At 34.7% G+C, this 20,630-nt stretch overlaps 4 protein-coding genes and 2 long non-coding RNA genes across 6 annotated transcripts; 5 read left to right on the forward strand and 1 right to left on the reverse strand.

The window, feature by feature from the left end:
* The first annotated feature begins 234 nt into the window (after positions 1–234).
* Positions 235–983, forward strand: LOC133814283 (chromatin-remodeling ATPase INO80-like). The gene is made up of 4 exons (XM_062247268.1): positions 235–311; positions 423–531; positions 639–719; positions 807–983. The coding sequence occupies exons 1-4, from the start codon at positions 235–237 to the stop codon at positions 981–983; spliced, it is 444 nt and encodes a 147-aa protein (XP_062103252.1).
* Positions 984–1,115: 132 nt separating this feature from the next.
* On the forward strand, positions 1,116–1,986 carry LOC133816047 (uncharacterized). Its single transcript, XR_009884980.1, has 3 exons — positions 1,116–1,244; positions 1,671–1,832; positions 1,929–1,986. It is a non-coding gene; the product is annotated as an uncharacterized LOC133816047 (long non-coding RNA).
* A 1,848-nt stretch (positions 1,987–3,834) lies between these two features.
* On the forward strand, positions 3,835–4,756 carry LOC133816048 (uncharacterized). Its single transcript, XR_009884981.1, has 3 exons — positions 3,835–3,916; positions 4,426–4,558; positions 4,681–4,756. It is a non-coding gene; the product is annotated as an uncharacterized LOC133816048 (long non-coding RNA).
* A 7-nt stretch (positions 4,757–4,763) lies between these two features.
* On the forward strand, positions 4,764–6,092 carry LOC133816049 (protein MOR1-like). The gene is made up of 4 exons (XM_062248750.1): positions 4,764–4,839; positions 4,942–5,100; positions 5,185–5,274; positions 5,790–6,092. Exons 1-4 carry the CDS (start codon positions 4,825–4,827, stop codon positions 5,820–5,822), a joined length of 297 nt encoding a protein of 98 aa, XP_062104734.1. The 5' UTR covers positions 4,764–4,824; the 3' UTR covers positions 5,823–6,092.
* A 5,804-nt stretch (positions 6,093–11,896) lies between these two features.
* Positions 11,897–12,836, forward strand: LOC133814285 (uncharacterized). The gene is made up of 4 exons (XM_062247269.1): positions 11,897–12,067; positions 12,133–12,225; positions 12,308–12,381; positions 12,493–12,836. The coding sequence occupies exons 1-4, from the start codon at positions 11,897–11,899 to the stop codon at positions 12,656–12,658; spliced, it is 504 nt and encodes a 167-aa protein (XP_062103253.1). The 3' UTR covers positions 12,659–12,836.
* A 3,467-nt stretch (positions 12,837–16,303) lies between these two features.
* On the reverse strand, positions 16,304–19,612 carry LOC133817864 (receptor-like protein kinase FERONIA). The gene has a single exon (XM_062250483.1). It carries the CDS (start codon positions 19,246–19,248, stop codon positions 16,522–16,524), a length of 2,727 nt encoding a protein of 908 aa, XP_062106467.1. The 5' UTR covers positions 19,249–19,612; the 3' UTR covers positions 16,304–16,521.
* Positions 19,613–20,630: the final 1,018 nt, after the last annotated feature.

Raw genomic sequence — 20,630 nt, forward strand, 5'->3', positions numbered from 1 at the left:
ATTTGTGTCCCTCTCTCAATTACAGTAAGCTTTTTTTTTAATATCCATTTTTGTATTTATGGGGTATTTTTATGTTCCGATCACTCTGTTGTGCTCATAATTTATTGTGTTTTTTTTTTTCCGGTCTCACTTCATTACAAATATGGTTGGAAAAAGTTGATTTAGGGCTTGAAAGCTGCGCAAGATGCAGTTTCTAAGTAGAAAAAACTGACAAGTTCATTTGATAATGAATGTATGAAGCTGTGGCAAACTAGTGAACCTGAGGCTCCACAGGAGGTTGCAGGAGCTAGTAACATAGATCTACTCCATCCGTAAGTTTTGTTTTGATCTGTTTTTCTCATACTTCTATTCTTGTTTAGAACAGATGAGTGGGGTAAAGTGTTTTTCTCAATTTGATATAATTTCTGTTTCTAATTTTGTAGTTCCACCATGCCAGTGACATCAACTGTTCAAACACCACTATTGTTTAGAGGCACCCTTAAAGAATATCAGCTGAAAGGTCTTCAGTGGCTGGTCAATTGTTATGAGCAGGTTGATAAATACAACACATATTTAAATTATACATATAATTTCTCCTTTCTGTTTTTTATTTTTCTTCTTTTTCCGATTGTTTATTTGGGAAGTTTTGTCATTTGTAGGGTTTGAATGGCATTCTTGCTGATGAGATGGGCCTCGGAAAGACCATTCAGGCTATGGAATTTTTGGCTCATCTAGCGGAAGTAATTACTCAGCTTGGTGTCTGGCTTTTCTTTGGTGTAACTTAGGATTCTAACTTTAATTTATTAAATTTCTATTTTATAATTCAGGATAAAAATATATGGGGACCTTTTCTTGTTGTTGCTCTTGCATCTGTATTGAACAACTGGGCAGATGAAATTACCCGCTTTTGCCCTGACTTAAAAACTCTTCCATATTGGGGTGGGCTTCAGGACCGTACAGTTCTGAGGAAAATAATCAACCCGAAGACACTATACTGCAGGTAAGTATCTTTAGTTCTGTTGTATTTTCTAAGATCATTGGTGATTTGGTAAAAGAAGCATTTTGTCCTATTTGCATTTTAAATTCTAGTCAAGGGCTAAGATATTTTTCAATGTAATTACTTTTTCCTTCTCTTCCAGGGATGCTGGGTTTCACATTCTTATCACCAGCTATCAGCTACTTGTTTCTGATGAGAAGTACTTTCGGCGGGTGAAATGGCAATATATGGTGTTGGATGAAGCCCAAGCAATTAAAAGTTCAAACAGGTTTGATTCAAATCATTCGTGTCAGTGTACTTTGTAGTTTGTGCTAACATTTAATTGTCATAATGGCAGCCAAGCAAGATAGATGCGCAACCTTTAGAAAAAAGGAAATTTTTTATTTCAATGGTGCCGATTGTTTTCTCCTTATCTGATAGTCTTAAGCTTGATTTTATTGTAAATTGATGTGCTTGGTTAAAGATTAACAATATACATTTTATTGATTTGGAAGAAGGTTTAATGAAAGAAGTTATTCCTGTGAACTGTACGTTAGTGGTCATGTTGCTGAGGTGCTTGTTTCTTATCTTTATTTGGTTTAAAAGCTATATAGTATATCTATCTTCCTGAATCCCTTTACTTTCTGGATGGTTGTTTTCTATTTTTAATTCTCTGTACTCATACTTTTTTGTTGTCTTGCTTGTGATTGGACAGTATAAGATGGAGGACACTGCTTAGTTTTAATTGCCGAAATAGGCTTCTGCTTACTGGCACTCCAATCCAAAATAATATGGCAGAGTTGTGGGCCTTACTACATTTCATTATGCCAACCTTATTTGATAGTCACGAACAGTTTAATGAGTGGTTTTCTAAAGGGTATGCCTAATTTTTTAAGTTTTCTGACATAGCTGACAAATAGTTAATATTCCTATGCGCTATGTATTCTTATTAACTATATTTTATCACGTGCAGAATTGAGAGCCATGCATAACATGGTGGTACTTTGAATGAGCACCAGCTTAACCGATTGGTAAGCATCTTTTATGCAACATTATTTTTATTTGAAATAAAATAGTACTACTTGTATTACTGATGGAGAAAAACAATACAAAGAGTGACTTAGGGTATAGGAGCAAGCTATTGAGAAATCTATAGCAAAAACAGGAAGAAATGTAAACAAACTCCTGAAACTAACAGTACCAAAACTAAGCCAGACTCTAATTTAGAGAAGGAAGAACCATTCAAAAGAAAAGATAAGAACTTTAGAAACATATTACTAAATACACTGCCAATTCTGAACATTATCTGAGAAGACGTCTTTGAACTCTTTTACTTTGAACACACACATAGTAACCCAAAATCTGATCTTCTCCCACAACACCTCCCCAGATTCTTCTTTATCTTCAAAGATTCTCTTTTATGCAACATTATTCAATTGCTTTAACTTGCAATGCTAAAATTAGAAATGTGCTGCCTCAAATCATGTGTTGACGTATCAACTTTTCGTGAGCTTGAGACCTTGGTGAGGTCTGTGAGGGTATTTGTTTGCTTTTACCATTTAGGTCTCTTCTAGCTTTAGGTTTTTTTTTTTTTTTGAGAAATAGGCTTTGTTAATATTGCTGCTATTAGTGTTTACATATTGTTAATGAAGAGATGATGCAATTATTGTTGCCTTTAAATGTACGAGTGAATGCATCTAAAAATTGATTTCTGACTTGTATTGTGCTTTTGATTCTTCTCACAACATTCAATATTAAAACCTTTCATGCTACGTCGAGTTAAAACAGATGTAGTTTCAGAGCTTAGCAGGAAAACAGAGATCACAGTGCACTGCAAATTGAGTTCACGACAACAAGCTTTTTATCGAGCTATCAAGAACAAGATATCTCTTTTTGAGTTATTTGACAACAACCGTGGACAACTTAATGACAAAAAACTCCTTAATTTAATGAATATTTTCATTCATCTAAGGAAGGTAAGCTATGCTTTTCCACCTCCTTTCTTGAAATTAATTTAATTGCTACAAGCAATCAAGTGAGGAAGCTAATTTTTATTTATTTTTTATTGTGTGGTGCCAGGCCTGTAATCATCCAGAGTTATTCGAAAGGAGTGAGGGAAGCACATATCTCTACTTTGGTGAGATTCCCATCGCCCTTTTGCCTGCCCCCTTTGGGGAATTGGAGGATGTACACTACTCAGGAGGTCGTAATCCTATAATATTCAAGGTTCTTTTTATAGATGCTTTCTTTTAATATACATAACTATGCAAAATCTCTTGTATTGTTATTATTCTTTTCAAATAAGCTCCATCCCCCACATGTCCTCACCCATCTCCCCTGTATGTAGTTTAACATAAAATAAAATGAAAATGAATAGCATTGTAGAACTTATTTCCATATCACCTTACATCCATGTCACGTTTCAACTACTTTTTGGTTGCTGGTTTTTTACAAGTCCTGAGGAAGGCTGGGAAACACATTATTAGTTCCCACAAAAGGCTGAACAATTCATCTTCAAAACCCACACTCCCACCAGCTTGATGCTTGTTCGTATTTGTATGTGAATGGTAAAACATTAGGGTCACAGTATTTTGCTAGAACATTACCCTATAAACCTTGTTACCTTTTTTTTTTTTTTACATCCTACCTACTATTTATATCTATGGGATTTAGTTCATCATTACATATTCTTAGGTGCTGGTAAGGGCAGCTCTATTTAGGGGCCAAAGGCCCTGAATTCGTTCTCCTATATGTGCACTTGAATTGTCTCTGGGTCAGGTGTTGGGGTGCGCGTGGTAAACCTAGTTTACAAAAAAGGTTCTTGGATGTCTTTTAGGTTCGAGATGATATTCCATCCTTCTAATGATATTGCATCTTTTAGGTTCGAGAGATGGAAAAATGGAAGGAAGGGAAGACTGGCGAAGCCAAAGCTGCTTTGAGACGTTCTGTGAGGGAAATTGGGTATGTTTTTTTGCTTGACTTTTTTATCTTTAGTAGTGTCTCTGTTACTTTTATTATTTCTAATGATGATTATCAACATTTTAATAAAGTATAATATTTTATTTTCTGTCAAATTTTTGTGTAGTTTTCTGTTTCTTTCTCAACTGTCTTTTCTTTGAATTGTTTGTCTCATTGTAAAGCTTTCTCAATCTTGTTTCTTTTGGTACTCATTCATATCAAATAAAAAAACATGCTGATTGTTGTCGCGTTTAAAAGGTCTCTTTATAGTTAGCTGTGACATAAACAGAGGTCACATTGGTGCTTCTTCATTCCTGCTGTTGGGCTGCACTTATTTGGTTTTCAAATTGTTGCATTGCATTGCATTGCGTCCAATATTTTTGAACTTGCTTGAGGACATTTACTTTATTTTTATAGCTAAAAAAATTCGTCACCAGGATCTAGAGAGTCCTTTTGATACAAGCCTATTAGACTACTAACTTTGAACTTTTATTTATTTTGATTTATTGTAGATTGGATGTAGCAGAGCAAAGTGGAGAGGTTACACAATCTGTCTCTGGCCCAGTACTTCCAAGGTATTAGAGGCTCAGCTTGACAAGAGCATCATCTAGATCTTGTAAATATGTTCTCAACACCCTCATGCAGGTAAGTTTGGTTTATGTTGTTGTTGAATGTCTTAATGCTAACACTATACCCTGTTTTTCCATTTTTTTATATACCTTACTATAAACCTAACTAGTTGATGTAAAATTCTAATTGATTTTTAGACATTTCAAAACAAGAGACTGGCTTATGCTGTCAAGGAAAGCACTCTTGATAGTCTAATTACTGAGCTCCTTCTATTGCTATTGGATGAGAGAGTTCCACATATGGATGATGGAAGCTAGCTTTTAAAAGCTTTGAATGTTCTGATGCTAAAGATTCTGGTTAAGACTTGCCATTTCATTTATTCCCTCTTCTTTTTTTCATTTATTCTTATCCTGACTCGCATGTCTTATTTTAGTTTGATTTGTTATTCAACTTTACAGGATAATGCAGATCGAACTTCATCCTTTGTTGTTCTCATCAATCTCTTACATCCATTAGATCCTTCAAGGTGGCCCTCACCTGCATCAAATGAGACATTTGCTGTCAGAAATCAGAAGTTCTCTGATCTGGTTGTTAAATGTTTGATAAAACTTACAAAGGTAACTTCTTGTTTTAGCTATTTTCTTCTGCATTGCTCATATTTTGATGCTTCTCTGAATTTTCATAATGTGTTTTCTAACCAGGAAGGCAATGTTGCCAACCAGAGGGAACATCTAATTCTTCTCCTTGCCAATATTCACATTCAGAAAGCTAATAAGCAGTCTGTCTTGAAGGTATTCTGATTGTTAATTAAGGTTGTAAAGCTTTGGCTTTATCTAATCCTCTTATATAAATTTGACTTTATAATATTTGGAGTCTAATGTCAAAACTGGATATTTATGCAGCATTGTTCCTTTGTAAATTTCTATTTAATTAGCATTTGAAACATTAGTGGTGAAATTTGGGTTTTCAATAAGGTCTTCTATTTCTTTGAAACTCTTTTATGACTCTTTAATTTAAGGTCAATCACTAGAGTCTTGAATTTAACATAAGGATGTAATATTTTCTTTTACATTTACTATCATTCTAGTCATAGAAATTTAGTATAGTTTAGTTACAAGTAATTTAATTGTTGCTGCTGTTGACAATTTGTGGTATCTAAAAGATGGAATACATACTGTAGTCTTGAAAAAACTTTCAGAAAATGGTAAGAGTTATGTGGGTTTTACAGTTTTATTTTTGTATGATACTTCAAGCACTGATCTGTAGACTTATCTCAGTTTTTGGTGGATACTACTCCATTTTCTAGGATCTTGCAGGCAAAGGACACCAATTGAATTAGATAGAGAGGTTCAGAACTTGAGGGTGGCATTTACTGACCTGTTTTTGAAGCATAACACTTTCAAAGAAACTGCAAAGTCATCGAGATATTGATGCAAAGAATGGAAGAATGTATTTCACTAATTTTTGTATACATTTCTTGTTTTGTATTTGGTGATAAAGGAATCTGAATTTGGCATAAATTATGTTGTAATATGATTTCTTAAGCCTAGACTAGTAGACTAAATATTGTAATTACATTTGAGTAATTAATAAAAATCTATTTATGTTACCTTATTTGGCTTCAACTTTCATATTTGTTTTCCTAGTTTTGTGTAAGTAAAAAAAAATTATGTTTCTCTAAGCTAATATAACACATGTGTTATACTAAAGTGTAGTATAACACAAATAATGTGTTATACTAAAGTTTAGTATAACACAAAAAAAGTGTTATACTAAAGTATAGTATAACACAAAAAATGTGTTATACTAAAGTGTAGTATAACACAAAAAAAGTGTTATATAATCGACTATAAATAACATAATTCAACACTTATCTATATATTAAAATAACACAGAAATTGTGTTATCGTTGACAATACAATAACACATCTGTATAACACTGATAAAGTGTTATGTAAAGTACCTTGACCTACGATAACATAGTCGGTCTTAACACATCAGAAAGTGTTATCGTTTGTTTTGATAACACATTTTCGGTGTTATTAAAATCATTTTTTCTTGTAGTGTGGATAAATAAGTAATTTATTAGTATGAAACTTTATTAATTTAATAGTTTATTTTTTAGGTATATAATTTGACTTTTAGTTATAAAAATATGTTTGTATGAAAATATAATATTTCAGTGTTTGTTTTTTAGATTGGGTTAAATAATTTTAGTGTTAGATTATTAGATTTGGTTAATAAAGTTTGATTATTAGAGTGAGTTTTGTTTATTTAATTTGAATTTTGTTGTTGTTGTTAATTTTTTTATTCTTAGTGTTGATGAATATTGATGCTTTGTTTTTGTTGTTAATTTTTAGTAGAATTATGATATTTTAAATAGAAAATTGAATAATTAATAAAATTTAGAGTAATAATTATAAATTATATAGTCATTCACAATGTATTTGTATTGCTTTGTGTATGTTATGGGACTGGATATTTTTTTATGTGTTATTTGCAGGTTTTTAAATTTTGGGACATATGAAAATACAGTCGTTATGCTGCCCAATTTTTTATAGAATTAAAAATACTCAATAAAATTTCTAATTTAAGAAATAGTGAATTGATAAGTAGTATAATATATTTTTAATTATGATTAAATAAAATTAACAATAACATTATGCAACCAAATTTTAATAAAAATAAACATTAATCTTGAAATTTTATTTAATTAAGTAATAACGATTTAAACAAATCTTAAAAAATTTGTGTAAATTTATAAAACTCTTCAATAAAGCATAAGTAAAATATGTTATTTAATAAATACTGAATTAATATGTAAAAATAAAATTAACAATTATATTATTAGAAAACCAATTTTAAACACAATGTTAATCATTATTAAAATTAAAATTAATATTTGAAGTTAGAAAAAAATAAGTCAAATTTAAATAATTTTAATAATATTTACACTCAAATATATTATAGTTAGATATCATAAAACAACATAATTAACTTCAAAGAGCATAAGACATTAAAAAAAAATATTTAATTTTATTTGTTTTTTTCTTTGGTAATAAGAAATTATTACCAAAGATATGATAGTGTTATTATCACCTAGTGATAATTTTTTATTTTTTTAGTGTTCATCACAAGAAGCCTTAGACCCGTTCAGAGAGGGTGAGTCATTGAAGACTCTTAAATTTGCCTCTCTCCGAATTAGGACACACACACAAAATGATTGTAAGTTTGATGATTAGTGTTCCGTGCAGTGCTACATTCATACAATGTCGATCGACAAAAGCTGGATTAATTTGACAGATCAATTATCCGATGAGTATGAGGCTCGTGTGATGGATTTTCTCCAGAGAGCTCGGCAGTGCGTTGACTCAAGGGGATTATTGAAATGTCCGTGTAGGAGGTGTGTCAACGTTGAATTTCAGACGATTGATGTATTAGAAAATCATCTCTTTGTAAATGGTTTTCTACGGAAATATACCAATTGGCATTGGCATGGAGAGGATGAAATAATACCAATGAGGAAAGTGATAGATCAAAATGATGAAGATGAAATGATGGATGTTCTCAATGATGTTATGCAAAATGAAAATGACGAATATGAAGAGAATGAGTGCGATCAAGAGATACCTACAATAGACTACAGGGGTGGGCAACATTATAACGATTTGTTTGCTGAGATTGAGGCTCCATTATTCCCCGGGTGTCAAAATTACACATCATTGAATTTCCTAGTGAAGTTAATGCATTTCAAAGTGTTGGGAAAAATTCCCAACAAAATATTTGATGGAATGCTGGAGTTGTTACATGATGCATTTCCAGCCCCAAATAAGCTTCCAAAATCGCATTATGCAGCGAAAAGGTTGTTGCAGAAACTTGGATTGGGCTACGAGTCAATCCATGTCTGCAAGCATGATTGCGCACTGTTTTGGCAAGAACATGCTAGAAAAAGCAAATGTCCTGTTTGTTGGGAGGATCGATGGGTGGACAAGAACACCAAGGGCAAGAAAGTGCCTCATAAAGTGATGCGTTATTTTCCTTTAACCCCTAGGTTAATGCGAAAATATGCATCGAGGCACATTGCTCAACATATGAGATGGCATCACGAGCAACGTATAAAAGAAGATGGTGTATTGCGTCATCTTGCTGATGGGAAAGCTTGGAAGGACTTTGATCGAAATAATCTAACATTTGCAATGGAACCCAGGAATGTGCGGCTTGGATTGGCTGCAGATGGATTCAATCCCTTTGGTAATATGAGTCTTTCTTATAGTATGTGGCCGGTTGTGTTGATGACATATAACTTGCCACCATGGTTGTGCATGAGAGAAACTAATTTCATGTTGAGCTTATTAATTCCGGGACCTCATTCGCCAGGAAAAGATTTTGATGTTTTCTTAAGACCATTGATTGATGAGTTAAAAGAATTATGGGTGACCGGTGTACAGACTCGAGATGCAGTCTATGGTAGTTTCTTCACTCTTCAGGCAGCTTTGATGTGGACTATAAACGATTACCCAGCAAGGAGTAGCCTTTCTGGATGGATTGGCCAAGGTTATCATGCTTGCTCTACTTGCAATGTGGCAACACCATCTATTCGTTTACAAAAGAAGGTTGCTTTTTATGGTCATAGACATTTTTTACCAATCAAACATGCCATTAGAAGGGACAAGAAGACATATGGTGTCGTTGAAAAAAGATTACCACCAAAGCCATTAACCATGCAAGAAATGTTCACACAAATGAGTTTTATACCCGATTCTCTTCCTGGTAAGCATGTCAGTTATGGCGGCCAAAAAAGAAAGCGTACAAAAGAGCAAGTAGGTTGGCGGAAAAAAAGTATATTTTTTGAGCTCCCATATTGGGCCAACATAATGTTGCGACACAATCTAGATGTTATGCATGTTGAGAAAAATGTGTGCGACAGTTTAGTAGGCACAATAGTTGGGCTGGAGAATAAGACCAAAGACACAGTTAGTGCCAGAGTAGACTTGGAGAAGATGAAGATAAGACCAGAGTTACAGCTGAGGAAGTTGAATGGTTGGATACAAAAGCCTGCGGTCAAATTCACTTTCACTGTTGAAGATCGCCAAAAGTTTTGTCGATTTCTTAAATCAGTGAAGTTTCCAGATGGTTTTGGATCTAACCTAAGGAAAAATGTGATTGATAATGACAATAAGATCACTGGTTTGAAATCGCATGATTGTCACATCATTATGCAACGCCTTTTGCCAGTTGGTGTGCATGCATTCCTAGAGAAATCAATGAGTACAACTATTATTGAGTTATGCACTTTCTTCAAGCTCATTTGTGCGAGAATTTTAAAAGTCTCAGATTTAGAAAAAGTCAAAACTTCAATTGTTGAGATTGTTTGCAAGTTAGAAATTTTTTTCCGACCTGCTTTTTTCGATATCATGGTCCATCTACTAATATATTTACCGGAAGAAGCAATACTTGGAGAACCGGTTCACATGAGGTGGATGTATCGTTTTGAAAGGTATATGAAAAAATTGAAGAATTATGTCCGTAATAAAGCACGTCCAGAGGGGTCAATAGCAGAAGGATATGCGGTTGATGAGGCATTAACATTTTGCTCCATGTACTTGAAAGGTGTTGTGACAAAGTTCAATCGTCCAGACCAAAATGTAGATGTTGGTCCATCACTTAAAAAGATGTCGATCTTTCGATCTCAGGGTCGTCCAATTGGTAAGAAATCCTTGACAATTTTGGAAGATGAAGTGAAGAAAATAGCGGATTGGTATATTCTAAACAACTGCAATGAGATCTTGCCATATCTTCAGTAAGTAATTAAAGTAGTTCATCATTTCATTGCATGTTTATTATAACACTTATTAGTAGCTCTTAAATTGGTTGTTTTTGTTTGTTGCAGAGAGCATAGGGAAATTCTACAGACTAGAGGTGTTGAAAACCTAGACCAATTACATAGAGAGGAATTTCCTAATTGGTTTTATAAAAAGATTTATCATCTTCGACAAACAGGTTCCTTGGAAGTACATGAAGAATTAATCTGTTTAGCAAACGGTTCTTCAACTCACGTTGCGTCGTACCCTGGTTGTGTTGTAAATGGAGTAAGATTTTTGTGTTATGACAGGGACAAGAATCTCAAAACTCAAAATAGTGGAGTCTCTGTAGCGGGAGTAAAAAATAATACTTATTACAGCCAGTTGGAAGAAGTTTTAGTGATGTCATATCTTTCTGGTTGTTCTGTTGTATTATTTAAGTGCAAATGGTTTGACACTAATCGGTCTTCAGGATTAAAGTTTGAGCAAACATAACGAGTATCAAAACCAGTTCGGAGGCTTTCAAAGATGATAAATTTATCTTAGCAACTCAGGCTAACCAAGTTTTCTACATTGAAGACCTTAAAAATAAATCTCATTGGAAAGTCATCCAAGAAGTGCATCACAGAAATGTGTGGGACATCCCACTAGTTGAAGAACAAGCGGAGGATGTTGAAGTAGATGTTATGCACGACACTAGTTCCTCTAATTTCCAATTATTCGTTGATCTTGGACCGTTCCCACAAATCAGCTTTGAACGTACGGGGACTCCATTACAATTTGTTGAGATAGATAATGTTGCAATTGAGGAGGAGAGGGAGGAGGAAATGGAAGAGGAAGTGGAAGAGGAGGAGGAGGAGGAGGAAGAGGAAGTGGAGGAGGAGGAGGAAGTTGAATATGAAGAGGAAGATGAACACATAGAAACCGATGATGATAGTGAAGATTATTATAGTGATTATTAAGTGGTAATTTTATAATATGTTGAAGTAATTATTTTTAACAATAATTAATTTTATATAGTTATTTTTAATCGATAAATGTAATTTTAATATCGATTAATTTGCAGATATGGCTGATGTTATTGCTCGATCTCACGGGGGTGATGGTGGAGGATGCGATCCTCCACGTGGACCGTCAGATATCTCAGCTGATTGTGAACGAGGTAATACTTTACACATTGATATACTCCTTAAATTTTAACAATTAATCCATATTAATTTTAAAATATTGAATTTGCATACAATAGCGCCTCCAAACAAACGTGGACGCCATAAAGGATTGAACACGCGGGAAAAAAGGTAACAGTTGGGGCATCCTCTCCCTCTCGAGTGGGATGTGCGGGGGAGAACATATAAGGAGATCGGAGATTACAGCTCAAATTTCTCAAGAGAGCTCGGATTACTTGTTCGAAAGTACACAGATCCGGACTGTCCTCAATGGTCAAAAGTACCAAATGCCTCGAAACAAAGAATACTTGCACATTTGGAGGTAAGTAGTTTATGTATTTTTATGTTAATTCTCATTTTATGTTATATATCATATTTACTAATAAATGTTTGTAAATTATGATGATTTGTTTGATATTGGGCGTACTAGATATGGACAAGGGCACATGCCTGGGACCTTGAGAGGCATTAATACTTCGTGTGATAAAAAGTATTCTGACTGGAAGTACGATATTAAAGAGCATTTAACGATTAATGGGCCACAAAATCGTTATGGTGGTTGCACGGATACGCAGTGGCAAAAAGCCATTGAATTTTTCCGACGCCTAGAAATTACGGTATTAATTTCTTGCTAAACTTAACTATCTTAATTAAATATATTACTAACGATAAGTTTTTGCAGAAACGTTCTGTGGTCAACAAGGAAAATAGGAAGAAACTGAAAGAGCTTAGCTATGGAGGTTCTCAGTCAATCCCAGCGCTGCGCTATAAAAAAGTTAGTTAATTAATTATTTTTTAGTTTTTTTTTCTTATTTATGTTTAATTATTAATTTTATAAAAATATATGTACGTGACAGTGCAATTTAGAGACTGGGCAACTTGAGCCCATCCCGGATAGCTGGATGGATACTCACCATAAATCAGGCACAGGGTGGGTGATAGAGAGCCAAAAAAACTTGGGTACGTTAAGTTTTTTTACACATTTTTCAAAATTTTAATTGTTTGTTTATAATACATAATTACATTATACATTGTATCATAGGAGGAATTGCGTGCATATCGCGACACATAGCAGACACAGACAACTGATACTGAGAGTTCCACACCAGTTTCGAGTGCGCCTGAAGATGAAGACATATCTTTGGTACAAACTGTCTTCGGAAAACGACGGGGCCACCAGAAAGGATATGGACGTATCCTTAACATAAGGGACCGAACTCCATTTGATTCTCATCCTTCACAAACTAGAGATGAAGAGATGTCTGAGATGAGAGAGCGTCTTCGACAGTTAGAGGAGCATGTCCGGACTCATTGTATCACCCCGGGATCTCAATGTGCCCCACCACCACCCGATGATCCCGATGTTGGAGCACCGACTCAGTAAGACTTATGTTTGAATTTTATTACTATGGACTATTACATTATCATGTTTAGGACAACTCTTTATTTTGATTCAGCAAACATACTCTTATGTTTTTATTTATATGTTTAATATAAGTGTTTTAATTTTATTCTATTGTTTTATATTTAATTCAAAATAAATAAATAAGTGAATAAACATTACAAATATAAAAAAAAAACTCGTTTTAGTCTATACCAAGGACATTGTCCTCGGTATATCCCATTAATATGACAAATTTGGGGTGGTTGTGCCGAGGACATTTTTCACTCTATACCGATGACATTGTCCTCGGCACAACCTATACCGAGAACATTTTGATTGTCGTAGGTAGAAGTTTACCTCTACCGACGCGGCTGTACCGAGGACTTACTGCCGACAACATGTTCTCGGTATAAGCTCTACCGAGAACATTTAGGTTTATACTGATGACATTTGTTCTCGGTATAGACCTTGTTTTTTGTAGTGTTAGTTTCTCCACCAGTGTTGTAAATAATTGATTTTTACCATTTTATACCCCTAAATTTTAGCGAAATACTAGATATTAACCTTGGACCTAATTCGAGACAAACTTTTTTTTTTTTTTAATAAAAATCCTAAATTACTCTTTAATTTTATTATAACTAAATAATATTATGGGTTTATATTTGAAAATTTTAAATTATGATTCATTTTAAAAGTTCTCTGGTAAATTTTAGTAATATTAATCATATGGCCTGTTATGGAATTTTTATAAATATAGGATTATATATGGTATTTAGTACAGGATTAGGAGTATAAAATTGTATAAACCCTAATTAATTAATAGGTGTATATGTAAATTTCTCAATAATAATTTTTCTTAAGAAAATATAATAATAATATAAAATTACTTAGTATTGACAATAATGTTTGAACAAATACCAATTTATAACTCTTTTAAATTTATCACTTATTAACCTAAAACATTTATATATAAATCATATTTCAATTAATCCTACATTTACAAAAATAATATATTTTCAATATCAAATTTGTATAATATTATGGGTATATATATATATGATATGATATTTTGACTAAATTTTATACGAAATGTCTCATCTATCTCTATGTTTTTTTTTTTCGAAAAAGCAAAATTAAAACTAACTATTAATTTTGTAATTCAGTTATAAAAAAAAAATACCATGAGCCCGTTCATGTTACTTTTCTCTAGCTTTTATTTATTACATTGAATTTTATAATAAGAATATATGCAATTATTGGTGCAATAATAGACCTATTGCTTGCTGCAATGTAGTCTATAAAGTGGCCACTAAAATGATTTGTTCTCGCCTCCGAAACATCCTTCCTAGCATTATATCAGCCAATCAAAGTGGATTTGTTCAAGGAAGACAAATAGTTCATAATATTATGGTGTGTCGAGATTTGGTTCGGGATTATGATATGTGAAGGGCAAAATCAGCTTGTATGTTCAAAATAGATTTACAGAAAGCTTATGATACTTTAGATTGGGATTTCCTACAAGAGATGATGCTGGCTTTAGGTTTCCCTGTGAAGTTTGTGTCATTACTCATAGACTGTGTTTGCACCCCTAGATTCTCTTTTATGATTAATGGTTCTCTCCATGGTTTCCTTCAACCTAAAAGGGATCTTCGTCAAGGCGATCCAATGTTTCTTCTGTTATTTTTCATTGGAATGGAGTATTTTTCACGTATTTTGAAGAAAGTTGCTAAGGATCCTGCTTTCCAATTCCATCTGAGATGTAAAAGTATGCGACTCACCCATTTATGTTTTGCGGATGATCAGCTTCTTTTTTGCAAAGGAGATTATAATACTATCATCTTGCTATTACGAGGTTTCAAATTATTCTCCAATACTTGAGGGCTCCAACCGAATGTAGGGAAATCGACAGTCTATGAGGCAGGTTTGGACACTTTAACTCTAAATCGTATTAAGATAACTTCTGGTTTTCAGAGAAGTTTGCTTCCTTTTAAATATCTTGGATTGAAAATTTGCTCCAAAAGGTTATCTCCAGCTAAATGTGATTGTTTAGTGGACCGAATGACTAGCAAGATTAGAACTTGGAGTAGTAGAAATCTGTCTTATGCTGGGCGTATGGTACTCATTAACTCGATTCTTCTTTCCATTAACTCGTTTTGGTCTCAGATTGTTATCCTGCCTAAAGGTGTTGTTCAGAAAATTAATCAGCTTTGTCGTGCTTACCTTTGGAAAGGTAATGACATGTTTGATGGCTCTGGGAATGTTTCTTGGATTGAGATTTGTCATCCAAAAAAAGGTGGTGGCTTGGGGTTCAAAGACATTGCTTTATGGAATCTTTGTGCTATGGGGAAGCATGTTTGGGCTATCTCTAATAAGAAAGATAATTTGTGGGTGAAATGGGTTAATTCAGTCTACATTAAACATTGTAGTTGGTGGAATTATGAAGTCCCTGCTGATGCTAGCTAGTACTGGAAAATAATTGTGCAAACTAAAAACAAACTCAAGCAAGTGTTTACTGAATTGGAGTTCCAGACTTTTCATTACACTGTTGCTGAGCTCTACTCAAAATTAAGGTCGAAACCAGTTGGATTGTGGCATTATGCTCTGATTTGGGATTCTTTTGGTACCCCAAAGCATAGAGTTATATCTTGGTTAGCTTTGAGACTTCGGCTTCCAACAAAAGATAGGCTTATTCGGTTTGCAGTGGTGAGTTCTAGTGCTTGCATGGTTTGTGAAGATTATGATGAAAGACACTCTCACCTTTTCTTTTCTTGCTCTTAAAGTAGGAAAGTTAAGGATGAAATAAGTAGATGGCTTGATTGGAATATGAGGAGCCAGGACTTGTTTTGTTTAGTAAAAAACCTAAAGAAGAGAAAAGTGTCTCAAGTAAGAAGGAAAGTTTACATGAGTACTATTGCTGCTTTGGTCTACTTCATCTGGCAAAGTAGGAATAATGTTCTATGGGAGCATAAACTCCCTACTGTCTAGGTTATTGTCCATAACATAAAATACTCTGTTTGTAATAGAATTCAATTCATGAACACTAACAGATTCAATAGAATAGATAAGGATTGGGTGGAGTCATTATACAAAGATTGTAATTAGTTGGTTGTTCTTGACTAAGTTGTAACTTGTTTTGTGTTTAATATAATTTCTTCTGATTTTCTAAAAAAAAAATTATTGGTGCAATCTAATATAGGAATTTACATATTTAAATTTAATAAAAATTATGAGATATCTCTAACCAATCATAAAATGTCATCTCATTTAGTGTTGGACAGATGCCAAATAACATTCTTATAATTTTAGATAAAAGACTTATATTACGGATGACAGAAGAAATTTATTCCGAAAGCCAATATAATCAACCATAAAAATGTATTAATTTTCCCTGCGAGTTTATATGTGAGAATAATATATTTACTTTATAAACAGGATATTCAAAATTATATAATATAGTTACACGGTAGTCTTTAAATTACAATATCTTAACTACTTTATTTTGGAGTTATTTCAGATACAAAATACCACGTACTCTAAGAAAGTGATACAACACAAGACCAATTACTTAAGCTCAACAAACTGAAAAGTATTCTCCCAAAAAAAAAAACTGGAAAACATGAATAACAAATTTTTAATTGACGATCACCAGTTCACCACTAATCACCATCAATATATACCTTGCTTTATTCACCTCCCTTTTGGATCATTGATCTCGGAGAACACAGTCCCAGACAACCCTTTCATGGACTCCTTCGTAGTAGAATCTTCCTCACTACTAATGTTGAGTAATTTAGACACGCCACTACTTTTTGACTCAGTCCCGTCTTCCGAGCTACAATTATTATATGCCCAGTCACTGTTACTGTTACTATTTATTAAAGCGACTTCGTCCTCACCCTTCATTTTGATTAATGCACCACCTACGCTGTCGTTGTCCTCTGCGTTCTTCTGTAGCTGCATGGCAAATTCAAGGCCCCACACGACGTCGTTCATTGAAGGTCGTTCGGTGCCATTATCCAGCATACAGCTCACTGCAATATCACCATACTTCTTTAAGCACTCTGGCGCAATCCTACCCGTCAAATGTGGGTCGATGATCTGATGAAGCGTGCCCTTTTGATAACAACAACGGGCCCATTCCGCCAAGCTCACTTGTCTCTTCTCTGCGGTTCTTACTATCGGTGGCCTACCACAAAGAACTTCAAACAAAACGACACCAAATGAGTACACGTCGGATTTTTCCGTCAGCTGTTGACGCTTATAATATTCCGGATCCAAATATCCGATACTACCCTTGACCACTGTGGTAATGTGCGCCTTAGACATGCTAGTGGGGCCCGTCTTGGACAAGCCAAAATCGGAAACCTTGGCCACCCATTTCTCATCCAGCAAAATATTTGTCGTCTTCACGTCACGGTGAATGATCGTGTACTTCGAACCTGTATGGAGGTAGTGTAAACCACGCGCCGCTCCAATGCAAATCTCGAGCCGTTGTCTCCACCCGAGAGGTAGGTTTTCGGTGTTGTAGAGATGGCTGCGGAGGGTCCCTTGCGCCATGTAGTCATACACCAGGATCATTTCACGTTCGTCGTTGCAGTAGCCAATCAGAGACACGAGATGCCGATGGCGGAGATGGGTGAGCATCTCGATCTCCGTCTTGAACTCGTTAAACCCTTGTGATGACTCGGGCTTCAGTCGTTTGATGGCTACTGGGACTGTCCCATTGTCGACGTACCCCTTGTACACGTTACCAAACCCTCCGACTCCAATAATGAAAATGTCTTCAAAGTTGTTTGTGGCGGCTTTGATCTCAGCCAATGAAAAGTAACGACACAAATCGGACGGTAACGAAGATGAAGTTCGGGTTTTGCTTGACCTGGTCGTGCTAAAAGAAATGGGGCCCCACCAAGAAGTTTTCTCCGAAGTGCTGGCGGCGTCTTTGACTTTTTTCCCACGCCGGATAATGAAGAATCCCAGAACGGAGAGCATAACTATGGCGGCAGCTACGCCTAAAACGACCCCAATAATAGTTATTAGACTGCTTTTCCCCTTCTCCGCATCTGTGGATGGTCGGGCAATTGCGGTACGATTAGTAGGGTCGGGATTTAGACCGGCAAGATTACTGCTGTCATCGTTCAATTTGAAGATCTCCAGTCCATTCAAAATTGCATCCACAAAAGTCGTCCGATAATCATCCGGGTTTGCTTGCAGAGCTACAGAGAGCTTAACTTTCTTTTGATCGCTATTATTACCAAACCATAGGTAGTCTTTGTAGTAAGGTACATATTGACCATGAGCAAAATTGATAATATCGAATTTTTTCTCAACTCTATCATCTGCTATATAAATATAAAAGACCCGATCGCCGACTTCAGTAAACTCTTTGTTAATCTCGCAAAAGTGCAATCTCAACATGTATCTAAATTTGGAATCCACAGAAAATTCCCAAGTGAGATTGTAACTTCTCAGTAACGTTTTATTGGGCTTATTTCCTGTAGACCGGCCGGTTTTATAGACACTGTCAGGTGCTGCATAAGATGAAATATTATCTCTGAATTTCAGCGGAGTTGTGGTATTATGGGCAACTGGTAGAACGCTCAGCCCTTCACTCACCAGGTACTCTTCTTCCGTGTTCCATTGACGAAACATGCCGGTGTCGTCGATGGGGGAGAGAGTGTTGCCACCAATATTTATTCGATACATAGTTTCCATAGCCGTGTTGTTTGTGAGGGTGAAGAAGCGACCTTCCTGTCCCACAATAGCAAGGCCACGGCCATTTGAATAATATAGAGCAGAGGGCATGGATACTATTTCGATGCCGTTGATGAAAGCAAAAGCTCCACCTGCCTGAGAAGATGTAGGAGTGAAAGTTATCTTCATGGGTGACTTCTCCACTGTCAAAATGTATTCTTTCTCTATACCATCTATGTTAAGAGCATCAGCAGTAAGAGAAGCGCTGAAGTTTTTTAGCAGAGTATATTTGTCGATCCTGACTTCGAAGAAGGCCTTTGAGCGATTAAAATCTCTGTATGTTGCTGAGAAGAAGTACAACCGGACGAACTTTGGGCCTGGGGTTACTGGTACCGTGTAGGTGAATTCAGAAAGCGAGAGCCGTGCTGTTTCATACGGGACTGGGTCCAACGCAATTGTTCTTTCCACCGCTTTGAGGGGGGCTGATGCTTTATTTTGGCCTTCTAAAGGAAAAAATTTGGAGTCTATGTCTCCATTCCAGCTCCGTTTATCTTTTGCAATGTGTTCTCCTGAAGATCCACAGTCGATAATTATGTTCTCCACAGGGATGTAAGGAGGTGGCCTTTGTTCGTAGGTGATTTCAATGAAGTAGAAGAAGAAGATCATGACCATACCCATACCCATCGGTAGTCTCTGAAGATATTTGTTGCTGGTTCTGCTCATGGTTATCAGAATAAAAGAAAAGGCAATCACCTGTAGATTTTGATATATAGAAAACCGAAAGTTCCTTGCAACCTCAACACTCTTACAACTTCTAAGCTTATATAATATTTATATTTCATTGGTACAGAAATGAAATTTCAGAGAAATCGATCGCCAACTTTTTTTAGGCGTCCTCAACTTATTCAAAGATTTGAACATTAGTAGTGCTCGATAACTTTAATTGGGTTAATTAAGTTAATTATTTCGTATAAATGTCTATATAAGTGACAAATCCCAGCAAAAAAAGACCATATAAGTCACAAACCAAGCTCAAGTCTTCCACGTGATGATATAAAGTTTTGAGTTTTGGACAGATATATACTTCTATACGCCTGAGCCACAGGTGGCTGAAGGGTGAAGTTGTAAATGAACTTAAAAAGGAAAAACAATAGATTATGGAAAGACACATGCACTTAAAATAATAAGGTGATCACTTTGTCGTATAGGATTGACTTTGAAATTCCAAAGTCTTTTTCCACTGTATATTTATGAAAACAAAGGGAAAAAAATTATATTGTAATAGAAACTACGAAAGTTTTTTATTAGTAGTTTGGTACTTATAATTTTGCATTTTAAATAGAATAAATAACATTTTTACCCCCGAATTATGATCACTGTATGATCGTGCCCCTCGAATGATTTGCGATGTTAAAAATTCCCCCGAACTATGTACCTTACTAAAATATGAGACTTCTGTTAGATTTCGTCCTAAGTGGCTAACGCATTGATGATGTAGCATTTTATCTCTTGATGTGGCAGTGTCATGTGTAGAATAATTAGAAATTTTGCCCCCCAAACTTTGACCACTACCAAATTGTGCCATTTTTATTAAGACTAATTTTGTTTTTAAATTGATAATTAAATCCTTAAAAATTAAAAAAAAAATCATTTTAAAAGATTAAGAAAATAATCAAAACTAAAAGTTTCAAATTAATTAAATAAAATTCAAATCCTTAAAAAATAAAAATCTAATTAATAGCAAATAATTTTTTTTTAGTTTTTCTTTTCTTTTACAATATATATGTTAATATAAAAATTAAAAAATAAATCCTAAAACAAAGTTTTTTCGCCTTTGTCCTCCTCTTAAATTAAAATTTGTATTTATTTATATTATCCAAAAAACAGGCATGGATGACATGGCAGACGTTTAGTACACGTGACTGACACCTGGCAAAAATCTTGTTCGACCATCGACCAGAAAGATGTCTATAACGCAACGCTCAATCTTTATATACGACCAGCTTGGTCGTATACTCGCTATATTTGGAGAAAATCTTATGCAGTTATAATCATATCTGAAATTATCTCCCATGATTTCCTGAGTATCTGATTATTTAGGAAAG

The sequence above is a fragment of the Humulus lupulus genome, chromosome 2 (assembly GCF_963169125.1).
Source record: "Humulus lupulus chromosome 2, drHumLupu1.1, whole genome shotgun sequence".
NCBI classification, from domain to species: domain Eukaryota; kingdom Viridiplantae; phylum Streptophyta; class Magnoliopsida; order Rosales; family Cannabaceae; genus Humulus; species Humulus lupulus.